The sequence below is a fragment of the Zootoca vivipara genome, chromosome 9, assembly GCF_965207765.1.
Source record: "Zootoca vivipara chromosome 9, rZooViv2.hap1.1, whole genome shotgun sequence".
NCBI classification, from domain to species: domain Eukaryota; kingdom Metazoa; phylum Chordata; class Lepidosauria; order Squamata; family Lacertidae; genus Zootoca; species Zootoca vivipara.
In genome coordinates this window covers 6,207,430-6,228,296 of record NC_142592.1, presented here as the reverse complement: position 1 = coordinate 6,228,296, position 20,867 = coordinate 6,207,430, and the positions used below count along the sequence as shown (strand labels likewise).

The following is a 20,867-nucleotide window of genomic DNA, read 5'->3' as shown; positions in this document are numbered from 1 at the left end:
TCCAGACATGTAGTTTTCCACTTGTAGTCTGAGGTGGAACAGCCTTGGAACGATTTTGGTCTATGTTTTGTCTGCCTGTATGAATCAGCTATCAGTTTCAACCTGTAAACTTGTAGAGAAGGTTCTTCATAGAGATATTGTAGGGCACCAGTGTAGCATCTTTGAAGGAAATGTGCCCTAGAGAGACCACTTGCCATAACTCTGATGGTGGCTGCAGTTGCAGCCCGCATGGCTTCTGGGGAGCCAAGGATTTAAGCAGTCACCCTGCGTGGGTGGCTGATGTCAGCACTGACCTTGGCTAGCTGTGGGGGCTAGCAGGATTGTTAAAAAAAATTTAATGGGCCACTCAGAGGCCCAGAACAGTGGGGGTGCCTCACCTGTGGACCTGGCTGGGCCACTCTTCAGTCTGCTCTGCTAGTGGGTCATAATTAAGAGGGCATGTATACGACCTTGCTGTGAAATTTTTTCAGCGGCTGTATGTGGGGCAAGGAAGGAATTTGCCTGCATACATATTGAGCCTGTTTTGCGGGGTGTGGGTGTGCGTGCCTTCCTCTTAGCAATTGTCTCAACTTTGGCGGAAAAAGGCATTGGGTTGGATCCTTAGTCAAGAACTTGGGGGTAAATGAGTGTCCCAACGCCAGAATTCTAGAATAAACTCAAAGTACCCCAGTAAAGGGGTCCAAGGGTGGGGTCTGACCAAAAGCCCAGACAAGGGCTGCCAGGCCACAGAACATCCTTGAATAATAATAATAATAATAATAATAATAATAATAATAATAATAATAAGTGCTTTTTCTGGGGGGGGGGACACAGGGAGACGTATACCCCTAAACATTTTGTGAATCTTTGTACTTTTGTCCATTTATTGTATTTATTCCCCCAATTTGAACTATAAAATGGTGGTTTTCTTGAGTCAAAATGAGAGTACCTCTAAACATTATTATTACCTGTATTATTATTATTTTTAAAAAGCGCTAATAATACAGTAGTACCTTGGGTTACGAACTTAATTTGTTCCAGAGGTCCATTCTTAACTCGAAACCGTTCTTAACCTGAGGCGCGCTTTCACTAATGGGGCCTCCTGCTGCTGCCGCCGCGCGATTTCTGTTCTCATCCTGGGGCAAAGGTACTACTTCTGAGTTAGCGGAGTTTGTAACCCGAAGTGTTTGTGACCTGAAGCGTTTGTAAGCCAAGGTACCACTGTAATAATAATGATGATGATGATAAGATAATGCTATTATTTAAACCCCGACCATCTGGCTGGGTTTCATAGTAAAACATCAAACATTAAAAATTTCCTGATAAAGGGCTGCCTTCTGGCATTCTGGTGGGATTTCCCTGTTAGATCTGCGTCAATGGAGGATATCCTCTCACCAGGACTGACCCTAATGGAGCTATCAGTCAGCAATTGGGTTGGCTGATTCAGGACACTTACCCAATGCCTATGCCAAATCCAATCTACATCTGTAACTAATAAAGATGGAGCCATTTTGATTCCAAGCTGGTGTCATGCCTTTTTTTACTGTATTTACATTGTTACCCCCCCCCCCCGCATTCGTGCGCCACCAGTAATCACCAGCCTGCTGTGGTCTGCAAAGGTTTCCCACCCACCTAGGCAAAGGGAACAAAACAGTACTGTGGCTCTTTATCATTCTTGCTTCTCCTTACCCTCTTGATGCCTCCTTTAGGCTATAATAGGTAAAAGGTAAAGGGACCCCTACCATTAGGTCCAGTCGTGACCGCCTCTGGGGTTGCGCGCTCATCTCGCATTATTGGCCGAGGGAGCCGGCGTACAGCTTCCAGGTCATGTGGCCAGCATGACAAAGCTGCTTCTGGCAAACCAGAGCAGCACATGGAAACGCTGTTTACCTTCCCGCTGTAGCGGTTCCTATTTATCTACTTGCATTTTGACGTGCTTTCAAACTGCTAGGTTGGCAGGAGCTGGGACCAAGCAACGGGAGCTCACCCCGTCACAGAGATTCGAACTGCTGACCTTCTGATCAGCAAGCCCTAGGCTCAGTGGTTTAACTCACAGCGCCACCTGGGTCTATGTATTAGGCTATAATACATTACAGCCCAATACATTACATTAGTAATAATACAATACATTAGTAATAATACTATGTATTAGGCTATAATACATTACAGTAATTTTGTTTGTCTCAGCTACAATTTCTAAAGGTTATTCAGTGTTGCATATGGTTCAAAAATGTAACATTGGCTGGGGAAGTTCACTTTGTTTCCCCAAAGAAGATGATGATAACTCATTCGCCGCAACCTAGCATGAAGAAACCACCAAATTGCAGTATTTATCTAGCCATTAATGGCAGAATAAGACAGCTTTTATACACTAACTCAGGCAGTGCTGAAGACAGAAAGAGAGTCCCTTTTCACAGGCCTATGGCTAGCAATGAACTAATTAGCCATCAGAGAAGAAGAAGAAGTGCTCATTGGAATAAATGGATGTGTTTAGGCAGCCACTTGAGCAGTGTTTGAAATTGAAATCTAAAATGATGAAAGCAAAGTTTGCATTGCATAGTGGGTATTCTGTGAGCCAATACATCCCTGGTTCCTATTTCTTTTTGGTGGCCTTGTGAAGCCACAATTTAGATTTGATGACAGGTTTAGAATCCACTTATAGAAATTGTAAAGAAGAACAAGAGTGGAATAAAGGTTAAGAAAACTATTTTCTGAAATAAAATGCACTGCTGTGTAAAGATTATCTTTTCCATTCAAATGAAAAAGTTGCTCTATCAGTATTATTTTTCTGCAGAGAAAACTGGTATTTACAGTAATACTAGGTGCTGAAGGCATGCATAGTGAATGGATAAATCTCACTTGGCCTTGAACATAAGCAGATTATCTGAAAAGTTATTTCATTTTTCCTTTTATAATATTTCCAGTAACTGCCTAATGTTAGCATTTTTGCATGTATTTACTACTTATCCCCATTTACTAAATTCCCTTGCCTTTGTATACTTAACTATCATTTTGTTCTCTAGCATCTTCCCAATTGTCAGTGAACATTCTTAAATAGTTGGTGCGTCAGGCATTGGCATCCATTTCTGACCTCCCTTTTTAGAAATACACATGCTTAATAAATTGTACAAGGAATCTCATTCAATGTCTTGGGGAATTATGCAAATGGAAGGCTATATTCTCCTCCCAGTGGGCTCTCATTTGCATATGCGTAACTCATGTCAGCTTGAACTCATAAATCCCCAAGATGAAAATACATCTCTAGTGGATTCTGACAAAAGGCTTTCTTAGAAAATGTTAATTAACTACCCATCAAACTCGGGTCATTTAAAACGATTAAAGGAGGGGGGGGGAGTAAATCCATATATTGTTGGCCAGATGCAACTGTATCTTTTGAATAAAAGGTAGTCCATCAGCATTGTGAAGTATCCGCCTTTTTTAGCCACCCTGTAAAAATACTGAGCATAGTAATATCTAACAGAAAACTAGTTTAGACTTTACATTTTTTTGGCTTACTTAACAGAAATAACTCCGCATGTGTGCAATGTGAGGAGGAACTAAAGTGATTTAGAACTGGTTGTATTGGGGGGATGGGGGGGGTGGGACTCAGGTCTGAGTGACACCAGGAGCGAAAAGAAGCTAAGGAGATCTGACTGGTTGCAGTTTTGTATATAGTCTGGCGGCAGTGTGCTGCTAAGCAAAGCTTGTCCCTCTGATCTAGTCTTTCTGGCTCATTTGCAATCTTAGTATTGCTACAGTGTGGGCATTTCAGTGGACATGCCAGAGGGCAGGGGGAACTGTAGGTTGATTGTGGTGGCAGTCCATGCCCCAACCTACATACAGTATAGTCATTATGATGATCAGGATACACTCTAAATGTGTAGGATATGTACAGTTGTAAGTGTAAACAGAGGCTGCAAATGCAGTGGCGAAGCTGCATACTCCACTACTGGGGGCGGAGAGCAGGTGGGGGCGTGGCTGGTGCCCCCAGGGGGGGGGCATGGCGTGCATCCTGGGGACGTGGTACACCACCCGCGAGGGCGTGGCGTGCTGCCCGCAGGGGTGTGGCATGCATTCTGGGGGCATGATGCGTCGCCTGTGGCGCCCAGCGTGTGGGGGGGGGCGTGGCGCGTGTTTGGGTGTGTGTGCGATGGCACCCTACCGGAATAGTGGTGCCGGGGGCGGTCTACTCCCTCCGCACCCCCGTTCCTCCTCCAGTGTGTGCTCCTATCTCCTCCTCCTCTGACTTGGCCCTGAGAAGGAGATCAGAAGCGATTGCTTCTGGTTTTAACTAACTGCAGTTTAGGATTATGTCCAAATCCAGGCAAACTGTGTTAGTCATAATTACAGTTTACTGAGCGAAGCCAGCTTCAAACCAAGGGTTTGTGGCTTGTTTCTTTAACCATAGTTTGGGTTTGGAGATAATGCTAAATGAAAATGATCGCTTCCTTGTGTCCACAATAGGGAGGGGTACTGCACAAACCTATTACAATTAATTTATTAATCACCTTCTGAACCACCGTCTCAATTTGATTTACACATAAACGTGTGTAGTTTGGGGGTGCTCCTAGATTTACCTATGTCACTGTATGCTAGGAGTGTCTTTTACAAACTTAGGTTGGTAAGACATAAAGGATTAGGATAATAATAATAATAATAATAATAATAATAATAATAATAATAATAATATATTTAGACCCCACCCATCTGGCTAGGTTTCCCCAGCCACTCTGGGTGGCTTTCAACAAAGTATTAAAATACAATGGTCTGTTAAACATTAAAAGCTTCCCTAAACAGGGCTGCCTTCAGAAGGATAGCTTGACAACAGTTGTCCATGCATTGGTAACCTCACAGCTAGATTACTGCAGTGCACTCCATATGGGGCCACCCTTGGGGTTGATCCAGAGGCTGAAGGTGTTGCAGAATGCAGAAGCTAGGTTCTTTTTGGGGGGGTGGTGAACTATCACCAGCATATAACGCCTTGCTTGCAAAGTTTGCACGGCTGCCAGTTTGATTCTGGGCCAACCTTAGGGTGTTGGTACTAACATATTTCTCTCTGCTGCAAACATAGAACACAAGCTACATGAACTTGCTGTCTTCTTTATACAGCCAAGATATCAAAGCTGTGAATTGGCTCTTGTGTCTTATGTACACAGATCTGGTGCTTAAATAAGGAGCGGATGTGATCAAATGAATGTAATTACCAACTTCAATATAATTATGTCCCCCTAAATGCTAGGAGATTGTAGGAATTTACTAACATCCCAATTTAAACTATATTCCAAAATTAATATTTTTTAAAATTAAAAAATGCATAGAAGTCTCTTTTAGTGGCAGGGTGAATACCTTCTCTGGCACCTTGTTATGTTGTAAGATTGTTCTTTTTAAAATAATTGATATCATCTATAAAATAATTTCAGTGCTTGAAGTAAGCTAAAGCTAACATAACCCACTGAGTAAGAAGAAAAAAATCTTCCAGAATTGTCAGTATGCTCTCCCTTTGCGTTGTTTAATAATTTATCAAGCCTTGCTGACCCCTAATTGATTGCAAAAGCCAGCAAGTGTTTTAGAAGTCTCTTCCATTCTATCAAACTAGATGGATGTTTTTTTCCTGTGAAGCAGAATGTAATCACCCAGAAAAAAATCAATCAGCAGCTGTATGTTAGATATGAGTGTAGTACAGTTAGGCCTTCATTCAAAATGCCAGTAGGTGGTTGTTAATTGAGTAGTTCCACTGACTTTAATGGGATTATCATATGAGAGTTGGTTGCAGAATCATTCCATGCATTATTCTCATCTTTAAACAGGTAAAAAAGAGTAACACTCACAGCAACGAAATATTGATATTTCCTAATGCACCAATTTGTTATATGGGATATAACTGCTGCTGTTTCATGTTGCCACATAACATCTTAGCTACTTTAAACACACAAGGATGATTCGTGGACCTCTAGCAGTTGAATAAATTAATCAGTTTAAAAATTGGTGGTCAGTGAATCACTCAAATAGTAACCTATCAAAGGAACAGAATTTGGTTCTCAAAAGGAAAACTCACACATTCACTTCTGCTTTCTCTCTGCTTCCCAGCAGGACATTTGGCCCATTAACTCCCTCCCCTCTTCCATTTATTTCTTCCAGGGTTTGTTAAGCCACAGTTTCCTGTTACTCCCAAACCATGAAATTGTGGTTTAAGGACTGGCAACACACCAAGATTGGAAACTTTGGTTTGATCCTGGTTTGCAAACCTATATTTTATACTGTTTACCTTATGCTGGTCTACGACCGTAATAAAGTGTTGTTGTTGTTGTTGTTGTTGTACCATTTGCCAGTTCAGCCATGAGATAAAACTGTGATTGTATTAGTATTTAAATAAGTATTAAAATACAAATTTCCATGCAGATTTTTTTTTAAAAAAATCTGCAGGTTAATCCAAAACATGACAGGATGGATTTATGAATAGGCACATACAAAATGGAAATGGACTAGAAATAGCCATCCTTACCTGTGTTTCTTTGACAGTGTTGGGGCCATAGATATGTGACCAGAGTGTTGCAGATGCTACAGTGGCCTTGACTGGGTCTAAGTTATGTAGCCGTTTATATATATATATATATATATATATAATATATACGGTATATATAATGGATTCAGGAGAACAGAGTATGTTACGTACTGCCATACGGCTAAGCTTTTCATTCAATTTCTTTTTGTGGGTTTGGACCAGGCATGATATATAGCCGGTAACCCTAATAGCTTCACAGCAAAGTAATATACAGTGGAGACAGACCTAACTGGGTAGTGTAGCATATAAATTATTTCAACACAATGAGCACACACAGTAAAAACTCAAGGGAAAGGGAGTTCAGAGAGGTTCTTCTTCACATTGAAGTAGCATATGATTTAGTGATGCTTAGTTGCTGCAGACCTTGGATATACTCCCTGGTGACCTAGATGCGTGGAAAAGCTGCTTTGTTTTTTTTTTTTTTTGTAAGGATTTCCGCAGTTGTTGGTCTCTCAAACTCAGTGCCATACTTACCAGCCCTTAACTCAAATTATGTGAATGTTCTATTCACTTTTAAGTAAAAGATAAGCACATTAGTTTTCAAAAGCAAGTTCTGCCTCTGGCATATCTTATCACTCACTGGGATTGTTTTGAGAAATGCAATATAATTACTTATTTTCTGTGTATGCCTTTCCATGTACCCCACTGCTGAATATAGTGTAACATAGCTGCCTGATCAGCTATGTTACTGAGATGTCTTCTTGGTGGGAGAAAGAAAGCTGGTTTTATTCACAAGCATATGGCTAGAAGGAAAATGTGGATTCTTCTTCATTTTATTGGAACATTTTATACCACTTTAGACGCAATCCTAACTGCATTTGCTTGGGAGTAAGCCCCTTTGAAAATAAGGGACTTACCTTGGAGTAAATTATTCTTATTCTTATTAGTATTAGTATTAACTAAACGTATTTCTGAAGACGGCTTCACCCCAGTATGGTTCCCCTTCATCACATACACAGCCCAACAAGACAACAACAGAAATCCACCAACAGCATACAAATCAATATGGCTAACCTGACCCAGAACACCCACCCACCCCACTCACATAAAACAGACCACCACAGCCAACCACAAAAGAAAACTATCCTAGGCCAACCCCAACAACTCTCACCATCAAAGGAAAACAAATGCACAACAAAGAACCTGCACAACCGACGCTGACAACCCCCCCCCCACGCACACTAAATAAAACAGAAACATTGTTAGACCCCCATCCCCTTCCCTTATCTACCGCTCTCCCCCTTTTCCTCCCCAATGTCTCAACAATTGAAACTGATCTATAAAAATGTCATGAGAGACATTGCACACGTCTTTGTAAACTGAGAAAACCTTTAATAATAATAAAAAACTAAACGTATTTCTCAGTTGTTAAGCTGAAAAATATACATGAATAAAAACATTACACCATAGAAAAGAGATGGGTAAATCATATAACTCCAAACAACATATGAGAGACCCCCCCCCAGCAAAAAGCAGTATAAATATGCATATGCATACATTGTTAAGCTTCTAACCTATTGAATCATAGACTCCTAGACAGTGGCGAACGGAGACGCTTGGCCACCCAGGGCAGCAAACCCAAAGGCACCCCTGGGGCGGGGTTGTCCGCAATGCGCATGCGTCATGACACACCACATCACGACGCATACGCGCTACGGACACCCCTGTGACAAACCTTTCCAAGAAGGGAGGAGGGAGGTACAGCAGCCCCGTGTGTCCCTCCTCCCTGCACGAAAAGAAAGCAGCATCTTTTGGGGCTCCCTCCTCCCTGCACAGAAAGAAAGCGGCAGCTGCTTACAGGTGTGTACACGCTTACACGCGCCGCCCGCGGGGGCAGGGCAGCCGCGATGGCACCCTCGGGATCACACTGCCCGGGGCGGAGCACCCCCTACGTCCCCCTCTTCCTATGCCCCTGCTCCTAGAAGTTGAGAAGAGTTGAAAGGGACCCCAGAGAGACTTCTAGTCCAACCCCCTACAAGGTAAGGAATATGCAGGTGGTCCATATGGGGATTGAACCCGCAGCCTTGGTGTTATCAACACCATGCTCTAACCAACTGAGCTATCTGCTGCCGAGGCCATGCTGTGGGGGATTTGAACTGAGTGGAGGCATCCCTCTGTTCAGCTCTGCTGGCTGAGCCAGCCTCCTTCTGGCCACAAAACATGCAAATGGGCATGATGTTTGCTGGCAGTTTCCCCACTGGCAGAAGTCAGCAGGAACACCCAACATGAAGCATTCTGACCCCAAGTCAGACTCACTGCTGTCACACGGTGGCTTCAGACCTAATCCAGACCCAATCACTGCACCAGCCTGGAGCTGGCTGGCATGGTTATCAGGCCTGATCCCACAATCCTGATTGCATTGTGTTGGTTGGTAGGCTGAACAAAATGGCATTTGAGGTTTTTCCAACCATCTCTATGACAGTATGAATTTAGAGGAGGAGCCAGGAGAGTCTGGTTCCCTGATCACTTAAAAGTCAGTAATTTGTGGAAAGGTGGAATACACTCACATTTTAAAGAACTAAATAAATAAATAGGAAGGAAAGATGGACATAGCTATTCAATGTACTATTTGAAGAGAGTTGAAGCAATCTTTCATGTCCATTACTGAGCATAATGTCATTCTGAGGAAGGAACTGCTTTGAGGTCACATTACAGATGGGAAAGCATAGTGATTAAGTCATTTGATTGACATTCACATGGAAAGGTTAGGTTAGGTTCAAGTCCAAAAGGCTTTAAAATAGTGGAATATCTGCTATTGATACACCAACTGAATATTCTTTGCTATAAAAATTTTACTTAACATTTCTGAAGCAATACAATGAATGTTTGTGTTTAATTGCATCTGTGTCTCATCTTTACTTTCTGTCTTTCTTGTAGGAATAATGTCTGATCACCAGTTTGGAAATCAATTCATGTGCAGTGTGGTTGCCTCTCACGTAAGCCACCTACCAACAACAAATCTCAGTTTTGTTTGGATCGCCCCACCTGCAGGAACAGGCTGTGTAAATTTTATGTAAGTGTCAAGATACTGTTGCTTATAATGCTAAGGTTCTTTGTAGCAGGGCTACAGGAAGTAAAATGCATGTAATTGTTTCAACCATGAATCTCAACATACATGGAAAGATGCAACATATGTGGAAAGATTTATCTCCAGCGAATATTTGGTACATATTGGTAAAAAAAGCCAAGCTACCAGTCTTACAAATCAAGAGGCAGATTGCCTGTGTTTTGTCTATGATGGGTAGTTAATGTTCACATTTTGAAGCAGCTGCATGGAGAATGATCAGATTTGCTCTAGTATCAATTGTTGCTCAACAAGCTACCTTTATTAGTTATATTTATAATTTAATAACACTTGGGGTGGTAACTTTCTTGGCTTACAGAGGAAGCTCATGACAGTTTTAGTACAGTTTTGGAGATAATTCAAACACTCATAAATAGCTCTATGTAAAGCCAAATAAAGGAAGTGATCTGACCTTGTGCACCAATTGCTGCCAAGTGAAAAATTGAGTGCAGTGGCTAAAAAAATGTACTGCCACACAGTTTGAATTGTTGCCAGGAATTGGCAGACATATATCTGTAAACACACTAAGATTATGCTTCTTTTTATGTGTCTGTGAGGCTGTGTGGACCAATGTATACATTTCTCAGCCAGCCCAGTGTGTAGGATGAAACTGCAAACTGAATTTTGTCCTGATCAACTGAATTCAATTTGCAGCTTCGTTCTGCAAAAAAACAGGTAAAAGGTGAAAGATTTATACAATCTGAAGAGAAACCAGAGTACAGGTGGGCCTCAATCTCTTCCTCTGCCACTCCACCCCTGCACACTTGCATGCACACATTAGCAGACTTATACAGGTTTCAGGTTGGGAGAGAGGGTGAAGGGGTTCTGAGGGGGAAAGGAGATACTCACTGAGGAGACTATCCATGGGGAGAGGACAGAGCCTCACAGCTGGGATAGGGAGACCAGGCTTAGGGTCTGGGAAAGGTATCCAGACAGGCGTGTTCTGGGAGGGCTGAATCTGAACCAGGAGAGACAGATCCAGTGTCTCCCTGGGTGTCAGTCTAGCCAGGAACGGAGAATTCTACTAGGTACTTAAGACTCCCAACCCAGTAACAAGGGGAGATGGGATCCCCTGGGTCTGTAATACCATTTATAATACTTCAGGTGTGGGATTGTTAAGAGAGGGGTAACTGAGGAAAAATGCCCCTCACTCATGAATCAAAGGAATAAGCTGTGAAGGAAGTGGTATAGTGTTGAGGTATTGTATTATCTAAAGCAGTGGTCCTCAACCTTGGGCCTCCAGATGTTTTGAGACTACAATTCCCATCATCCCTGACCACTGGTCCTGCTAGCTAGGGATCATGGGAGTTGTAGGCCAAAAACATCTAGAGGCCCAAGGTTGAGGACCACTGATCTAAATGACAGACACTGATTTGAACATTTTACCATCTCTTCTGGAAACCTGAATATTAATCTCCCTGAAGTGTGCCAACTGATGTTTAGTAACTTATGTTTAAGAGTTGTGCCTGTAATATTGTGTTTAAGCCTGAGACATCTTATAGTTAAATGGTGCCAGGGTGGGAAAGTGCCGTTGCGCCGCCTCACCCTCACCCCTCTTCAAGTCTCCCATGCAGATCAGCTGAGTAGGAGGGGTTATTGGTCCACTTGTCAAATGTTAAATTTGATGAGTAGGGCAATTTGCATCTCTGTCAGGATGCTGCTGTCTGCTGTCTACTTATCTCTGCATTGCTGTTGTTTTATTTCTGCCGCTGTTACCAAAATTTGTGGAGACCAGAACAATTTGCTTGGGGAACTAGATGAGGCCCCCACACTGAGAGTTAGTCATCCCTGGGATAAATGACACAGTTGACAATTGTTGTTGTTAGTCCAGTCTTCAGTGTGTTGTGAAGTTGGTGCTTTGAATCCTAAACTTGATTTTCCACTGGCAGAGACCTCATTATGGGAATTGCATTCTGTTTCTGGTATCCACGCCAGTGTAAAACAAACATGAACACTTGCTCCATGGAAGGCTTTGTCAACAACCTGTTACACACTGGCACAAGGCCAATCTGCAAGTGAGTTGTGGTGGATGCCAAGTCATGCAAGGAACTTAAAAACTGTTTCAAATAATTCAAGAGCATCAGAGTCACTACTGCAGCTGCCTCCTATGTTTGGAACCCTCCAGTATATTGGACATCCCTAAGTTTTATGCACAATAATAAAGGTGTGATCTCACTAAACTCCCATTGACTTAATGCATCGATTCACACTAAGGTAACCCAACACTATTATCTTGCCATTGCAGAGAAATGGTGGCTTGCTTGAGTTTATGGTTGAACTCAATTATGAATAAAGGACTTCTGCTCATTCTCCTGATCACTAGATTACACTAGCATAAGAGATTAGCTCCTCACCTCTATAAAATGACAAGATTTCACTCCCTTTATATTGCTATCCTCCATGTTTTATCAGTGACTCCATGTTTTATCAGCTGACGACTTTGTTTTGATCCTCTCCAGCTTGCAAGACTTGGCATAAAACGAAGTAAATCTCTCCTACTAGGATCATCAAATCTACAGATAGTGATTCTTATCTTTTGAGTGACCTGGCTTATGTGGGATGAGGGGTCGACAACATACCCCGCCCATCTGGCTGGGTTTCCCCAGCCACTCTGGGCGGCTTCCAACAGAAAAATAAAATAGAATAATTGATTAAACATTAAAAGCCTCCCTAAACAGGGCTGCCTTCAGATGTCTTCTAAAAATCTGGTAGCTGTTTTTCTCTTTGACACCTGATGGGAGGGTGTTCCACAGGGCGGGTGCCACTCTGCCTGGTTCCTCTGCCTGGTTCCCTGCAACTTGGCTTCTCGCAACGAGGGAACTGCCAGAAGGCCCTCGGTACTGGACCTCAGTGTTAAGATATATGAATACTTTCTTGGTTCTGTTACATTATGCTATATGACAGAGACCTGTATATGCTAAATGATATCACAGTGTACCACTGTGTAAAATAAGAAGTTTGTGTTTACTTCAATACGTGCTCTAGAAACAATACTGTCTTCACTCATGCAGGCCCAGTTTTTTAAAATAATAATATATTTTTTTCATTTTCTCATTTTACAAACTTATAATGATACAAATTTACACATCCAATTTAACATACCAAATATTATTATAGACCTCACTCTCCTCTTTCTGCAGTTGCTTATGTCATATATTTCACCACTGCATAGCCAATCTAAATCTATTATTTGTCCTTTATACCCAATTTAAATTATTTTACTGCTCATTTGTAATTCAATCCTGCTAGCGTTTGAAGCTGTTTATGATAGTTCTTCAAATAATCATTAAATGTTCCCCATTCTAAGTTAAAAAGTCTCTCTCCTTAATTTCTTATTCTTCCAGTAAGTTTCTCCATTTCAGCATACCATGCAGGTCCAGTTTCCAAGGTGATTTCCAAAGGAACTAGCATGCCTACAACACAGCTGAAAGTGGACATTTCCAGCCTGCCTCAGTGATAGACTGATTGTGCCATAATTACATGGCCAAAAATCACAGCAGTTGGGGCGATTGTTGTGAGGCCTCTTTCACTCTGTATAGTGCCATCCATTATGCTTGTCAAAATTCATTTTGCTGCTGTAGTAAGGGCATTTCCCTTTCCCATACCGTAGATAGCATGCAAATATAAATATATGCACATGAATTCTATTATTGAAGGACAAAAAGAAACAGGTGCATTGTCAGGGAACTTGTACCCAGGTAGTGAAATAATGGTTGCTGATATGCTTTTAAAAAATAAAAATAAACCTAACACCTTCCTTCATTCGACAATAAACAATACACTCTGTTCTTATGGAATAGCCAGAGAATTTTATGTAACTAACTGCACTGACAATAAAACCACATTGTGTGCAAACACGGAGCATTAGTGGAGGGGAAGTGTTCCTCTTAAACAGAATATACTTCAGCGTTAGCCACCATAGACAAGCTAAAGTTCTCATAATATTAATGATACTGATTAGATTTAAACTCTTAGGCCAAACTGGACAGTGGACATTCATCCAGTAAAACATTTCTGGCCAAAGTAGGTAAAGAAGGCAAAAGTACTAGAACTAGGGCAGTATTTTATTCAGCACAGATCTCAGCAGTGGCAAATGCTATGCAGAAGCTACTACAGTGATACCTCGGGTTAAGAACTTAATTCGAACTTAAAACAGTTTAACTTGAAACTGTTCTTAACCTGAGGTACCACTTTAGCTAATGGGGCCTCCTGCTGCTGCCGCGCCACCGCCGCGCGATTTCTGTTCTCATCCTGAAGCAAATTTCTTAACCTGAGGTACTATTTCTGGGTTAGCGGAGTCTGTAACTTGAAGCATCTGTAACCTGAAGTGTCTGTAACCCGAGGTATTTGCTAGTGATTCCTCATCCAGCCAGGGATATACACTGCCTCAGTGGAACTGCAGTCCCTAGCTGGATTGGGGCCTTTGAAAAACTACAAGTGACTTCAAAAGCATGTTGAAGCATGTGCGAGAGGAGGAAAAAACCTGTTTTCATCTTTTACTTTCCAGTTAGTACCACTTTCTCCTATGTCTTATTTACTATTCAGCATACATCATGGACAGAAATACATGTTACATCAGGGTTAGGAAATCTGTGGTCCTCCATGTTGTTGGGCTCCAAATTGGCCATGTCAGTGGGAGTTGGAATCAAGCAGCATCTGGAGGGAGGTGAATTCCACACCCCTGCATTATAGGTAAAGGTAAAGGGACCCCTGACCATTAGGTCCAGTCGTGACCGACTCTGGGGTTGCGGCGCTCATCTCGCATTATTGGCCAAGGGAGCCAGCGTATAGCTTCCAGGTCATGTGGCCAGCATGACAAAGCCGCTTCTGGCAAACCAGAGCAGCACACGGAAACGCTGTTTACCTTCCCGCCGGAGCGGTCCCTATTTATCTACTTGCACTTTGATGTGCTTTCAAACTGCTAGGTTGGCAGGAGCTGGGACCAAGCAATGGGAGCTCACCCCGTCGCAGGGATTCGAACCGCCGACCTTCTGATCGGCAAGCTCTAGGCTCTGTGGTTTAACCCACAGCACCACCTGCGTCCTGCATTCTACACCCCTTCAATGGCCACTTCTATTCAGGAAAAATGAACACCAGAAGGGGGCAGTTCAGAGTTGGGGGAGAGCCAACCTTTCATCCCCTCGCTCTTTACCATCTGCAGCTGTGCCATTTAAGCCACTTCCAGTTATGCCTTCCTGAAGCTACTTGTTCCTAACAGAAGCCGCCATCAGGGTTTTGTTACATGTGTTTCTGTGTAACATGTCACTTGTGCCATTTGAGTGCATTTTGAAGGAACCCTACAGCCACCCCTGGTTTAAAAAAAAACTACCAGGCCTTAAACAGTTAAGGTTAGCACCATGTGCAAAAAGTGTTCAACATAGAGTGAATCTGGGAAAGCCAAGAGTCATGTTTATCAATGAGACTGGAAAATAAGCCTCCCTATACTGATACTGGGATGAGAATGACTCTGCTTAGTCTTAGCTCACTCTTCATGTTAATTCATCTCCAACCTCCCCGCTGACACAGATCACAGGTCTGCTAATTAGTTCCCAGTATTTTGTTTATTCCTTGAGAACTGAACAGAAGCTACCAAACTGTCCTTGAGAGCTATAAGAAGATAACAGCTGTCAAATACCATGGCCATACCCTGGATTTCATCACTGGGCCTGCATGCTATTAAGAAAAACTATTAGAAAACTTCAGCACAAATGATAAAAAATAAAGATGAATGGATGACATTTATTCTTGGAGTCTCTCTAAACAGCATATGCTTCATTAGTTGATAACCATGCTTTTTGATGTCCAACTTGAGCCAAGGAACATTAATTAAACTGCTTTTTGCTTGAGAAAAGTTCATAGGTTATGCCTGTGCAGTGCTCTTTTTTTACCATTAATCCTAAATTGCCCGATAATCACTGAATGCCAAGTCTTTATTTTACACTGACCAGACCTGTGCTAAAGACAATCCCAGCTACTATAAAATGTTAACAGGAGGATAGTGCTAAGATGTGCAGTTGCCACCCCAAAAAAGGAACCATGAATTTAGTTCTATTTTCCCCACCCAGAGCACATTGCAAAATACCTGTGCATCTGGACCTCCATAGGGGTTCCAGAGGGGAAGTCCATTTGATGCCACCCTCCTCCAGAAGTGACAGGCACATTGTTTGAGCGGGCCTTGCCCACATGCATATTGGGGCATGGGCACAGGAGCTGTGTCTTGACCACACCTGGGGTATTTAGGAGGGTGACCTGGAACAGGCCACCCTCTTGGCTGATTAACAAAGAATTTGCATCCCTCCTACCCAGACTGTTAGGGGCTAGCTTGGTGGGGGAGTGGGCAAGTTGGCGTAAGGACCTTGCTTTGGTTAATTGGTCAGGGAGGGATTTTCTCCTGCAAGCAAATTGGCCAGCTTGCAGGTTTCTGTCTACCTCATAGCAACCATCACAACTTTGCTGGATCCTTAGTCATGCTGGTACCCTGTTAAAGGGCTCCAGGAGTCTACACGGGGACCAATGGGGGGCCTGTGTGGGGTCGTGGCACCCTCTGCAATTGACAGCAACTGCAGTAAGACTGCTGGGAATGTTGACTTTGGAGTCCTGGCTGCAGTGTTCAACACTAAATTACACCAGTATTACTGAGGAAATCTACATAGAACGATCCTTAATGCTTTTCAATTAGACAGTTTGGTACTTTGTGCTCACACTTGCTTGTCATTGGCAATGATAATGACTCCTAAGCATACCATTATACCTTTGAATGGTAAAGCCTCACAATTTAATAAATGACTTCGCATACTATGGTTGCAAAAATGATTTCAGTGATTTGAAAACTGCCCAAGCAGATTGTGCTTGATATTCTAGATCAGGCATCCCCAAACTTGGCCCTCCAGATGTTTTGGACTACAATTCCCATCATCCCTGACCACTGGTCCTGTTAGCTATGGATCATGGGAGTTGTAGGCCAAAACATCTGGAGGGCCACAGTTTGGGGATGCCTGTTCTAGCATAGCTGCCAAGTTTTCCCTTTTCTCGCGAGGAAGCCTATTCAGCATAAGGGAAAATCCCTTAAAAAAGGGATAACTTGGCAGCTATGGTTCTAGATGAATTTACAACAGAAAGTCCCATAACTACATTATGGGGGAAATTTCCATTTCTGGTAGTAAATATCCAGTAGCAATTATATGTTATGGAAAAATTAACCCCTCATATTTGCAATATTTGCAATATTTAGTCACCAAAGACAACTGCACTTATATTGTTTAAAGCAACATCAGACACCCTGCAATGAGCCTACAATGAGGGGACCCGTTCTATGACATGTCATGTACTTATGTACTTGTAAATCTTCCTAGCTTTGCTGGCTGCAGATGCTAGCTGTTGTGTTCAGATGCAGCTTTAAACCATTGCTTAGTATTATGAGAATGAATCGCAGCAATCCCTGGCCTTCTGAACTTTCCTCTCCCCTGTCCTCTTCTACAGCAGCCACCAAGGAAGAAACTGGAAGCTTTTGCTTCAATTTTGCATTAACCACAATTATACCATGTTGTCCAAAACCTAAACTGTAGTTTATCTAACTGTGGCTTGTTGGAATAAACCAGGTTCAGAGCCTATTTTATTTTGTGTTACATGTATACATTGCCATAATGTTATAGTAAGCCACTTTTGGGGGACCCAAAATGCAGTGTGTAGTTTTTATTACACAATTTTTTTAAAAAAATGTCTGAAGGATGTCTGAAGGATGTATATAACATAAAAATTCACTATAGGTGCTGTCACAGGGGCTCTGGTGGCTACTCTAGAGTAACGACTCCTCCAGGCGTTGTCTTTTCATGCTTTTATTTAGTGCTGATTATTTACAGTGCAGAGCAGTACTATGTACATGTTGTCCGTTACAGGTCAGAACCTCCGAATGGAGATTCGCGCGTTTTCCTCCAGCAAAGTAATCTCGGCATGCTGAATCTCCGCCCCCTTCTCCTCCTCCTCAGTTCCGGGGTCGGGGGGACTGGTCTCCTTCCTTTGTTTCCCACTTCCCTTCCCACATTGGGCATGGGCTCCGCTACCTTGCCTGAGCCTCGGACACCACTTCCTGAATCTCCGCTGGAGATCTCTTCTTCCCCACTAGCGCTCCCATTGGGTGATGAGCTGCTGCTTAAGATGGGAGGGACCTGCCGGTACGTTCTGTCCCTCACAGGTGCTTTTTACAACAATAAAACTGAAAGCAAAACTAAAAACCTTGTTAACAAGGAGAGAAAGTCTGTATAGTTAAAGCTATGGTTAAAGCTATGGTTTTCCCAGTAGTGATGTATGGAAGTGAGAGCTGGACCATAAAGAAGGCTGATTGCCGAAGAATTGATGCTTTTGAATTATGGTGCTGGAGGAGACTCTTGAGAGTCCCATGGACTGCAAGAAGATCAAACCTATCCATTCTGAAGGAAATCAGCCCCGAGTGCTCACTGGAAGAACAGATCATGAAGCTGAGGCTCCAATACTTTGGCCACCTCACGAGAAGAGAAGACTCCCTGGAAAAGACCCAGATGTTGGGAAAGATTGAGGGCACAAGGAGAAGGGGACGACAGAGGACGAGATGGTTGTACAGTGTTCTCGAAGCTACGAGCATGAGTTTGACCAAACTGTCGGAGGCAGTGGAAGACAGGAGTGCCTGGCGTGCTATGGTCCATGGGGTCATGAAGAGTTGGACACGACTAAACGACTAAAACAACAACAACAACAACCAGAAGAGAACTTGGAAAACATATTTGGTGTTCCAGCTCCCCATCATAATTTCCTAAGAAAGCTCATAAATACTAAGAACAATTTACCCTTAACTGATAGGATCTTCCCCAATATCTCCAATTTCCAAGCTGTGTTCTGGGGAATCTAGGCATTTCTAAGAAGCTTTCTGAGTTTCTCATTGAGATGTTTACTAATAAGCAGACAGGTTTCTCTGAAATAAATATTGGACATCACAGCTGTTCCTCCCTACAATGCACAGCCAAGAGGTGTGTTCTAAGGACACACTCACAGGTTGTATGGGACAATGATAAGGCCCAACTGGTCCGGCTAGTGCTCCAAACAAAGTGGGCTTATGCTATGCCCTATGCTCTGAATTCTCTATGACACTTTAAGGATTCAGCTCCATAGAAACAGCTGAGAGAATGAACAAATAAAAAGAACAGTACTTTTCCTCAGCTGACAAGGTGATACAGAAAGTGTTCTCTGAAGGTAGGGCGGCCGTCTGCAAGCTTTGTACTGTATCTGAATTTATGCATCCCAGAGCCACTGCAGGGCACCCAGGCCTCCGCTGTGGCATGCAAATTATATATAATGAAAGCAAAATGTCTCAAACTGGTGTCAAGCATAGGACATCCATCTCTGTTTGTTTCTTTTAAAATGTAAGTATCATGCAAAACTATCTCACAACAAGAGGTGCAGACTTTGATACCTTCTGAATGTTTAAAATTGCATTTAAGGCTGAAATCTTGGAAGTAAGCCCCACTGAATTTCTGTGTAAGGTATACTGTCATTCTATTTACTGGTTTTTATCGTATTTTCAGTTTACGAATGAACCACTTTGGATGATGGTGGTTGTTTTGAAATAAAACAAGTGGTATACAAATTCTTTTAAATAAGTAAAAAATACATAAAAATCAGTGAGGACAATTTTTCCATGAAAACGTGGTTGTTTTCCGCAGCTCATACTGTATATATTTCAGTGGGAGAGAGTGGGAGTGCTAAGCACATGCTTAACTTCCTTGTTGAAATATAATTTAACTGCTTAGCTGAATTATACTAAATTTTTGTGCTAGGAAAATTAATATAGAATGGTAGTCTAGTCAGATCTTGGGCAGGGAAAGGGGAAAACCAAGTATTCATTTCCAATTTGATCATGTCACTGAAACTTTCCAATAATAGAGTCCTCGTATTGCTAACATGTTTTTTTGAGGATTTCAGATCCTCTCTTCCAGATATGTAATTTACATGTCTGTGTCTGGTGGACAACTGTGCCTACAGTTCTATCTGTGCAAACAATATGTAATGCAAATAGAGAGGCTTAAAACATTTATAGAAACATCCAGCAAGATTACATGGTCTGTTTAGATACTTTTGACTGTGGCAGAAAAGTGACATGCTGTCTGAACACACCACATTTTCGTGGTAAACCACCGAGCTAGAATGTCTCTTTAGTTTGTTAAAAATAGCAAGGTGAATATCCCATTGGAGAATTATGTAAAGACTGATGTACTGCGCTTAGTTTCTCACATATCAGACATGGTAGAGCTCAGATTTGCCTGAACGTAATATCTTCTCTATTGAGCTGGCAGTGATGGGTTTGAATCCAGGAGAACTCCCAGATTACAAACTGTTCCTTCAGGGGTATTGCAACCTCTCACAGAGCAGGTTGTGCACCTACCGGTAATTCCTGGGCTGCCATGGGTGGGAAGAAAGGGGGAGCAGAAAAATTATTTGTGCATCCTTGTCTAATGTTGCCCCTTTCTAAAATTTATTTATTGGTGTGTGTTTTTTCTTTTTGTAAATCTACTGAAGAATAATGTAAAACAAAGCAGGATGAAGGGGTTTTCTCAGGATGGTGGAGAGCATTTGTGCTGTGTCCCATTGGTGTGGTGATAGTGGCAGCCTCGTTTCTTCTGACATAAAATCCTGGGGGGGGATTCGGGGTGTGTGGAGGGTCACTTGTGGGAGAGTGAGATTTGTCCCTGTTTTCATCTGAGGAATGTTGGAGGGTATGTTACAGCGTTACATAACAGATTGCCAAAGTCATGTTCGTATCAATGAACATTTTAAGAATACTTGCAGCCATTTGAAAAACATCATACATAGAGAGAAAATTGCATATTTCTGTATTCATTCGGAACAATGGTGAATTAACCAGCTGGTTTAAGAATCTGCTGTAAGAAGTGGGGAGGGGAAGCAAGCCACTGCTTGGCACTGACCCGCCTAAAGAAGTGTAGAGCCAAGCATTCCAGACAACAAGCACACATTGATTGCAGCCAGAACGAGTGACTGTGTTTGCAAGTTTTAAAATATTTTATTTCAATGCCCAAAAGTCATTTGGACTCAAACCACGGGCCCTATCTCTGTGGCTGCTGCATGCATCTAATCATCATAAAGGACAACACCATTTTCTTTGATCATATGATGCCAGAATGAAATCCATGCTGAAGTTTCTTTCCTTTGTGCACCTAAAGTTCTAAATCATTTGTCATGCATAGTAGCAGGAGGTTGGTTTTATTAGTAGCCTTT

The 20,867-nt window shown here is 42.3% G+C and overlaps 1 protein-coding gene across 3 annotated transcripts in view; it reads left to right on the top strand.

The window, feature by feature from the left end:
- Positions 1–20,867, top strand: part of RELN (reelin) — a 293,927-nt gene that overhangs the window by 59,528 nt on the left and 213,532 nt on the right. For all 3 annotated transcript variants that reach the window (XM_035127392.3, XM_035127390.3, XM_088652142.1), the window contains exon 3: positions 9,419–9,554. In XM_035127392.3, the coding sequence (XP_034983283.3) occupies positions 9,419–9,554 (136 nt within the window). The remainder of the gene's footprint in view (positions 1–9,418; positions 9,555–20,867) is intronic.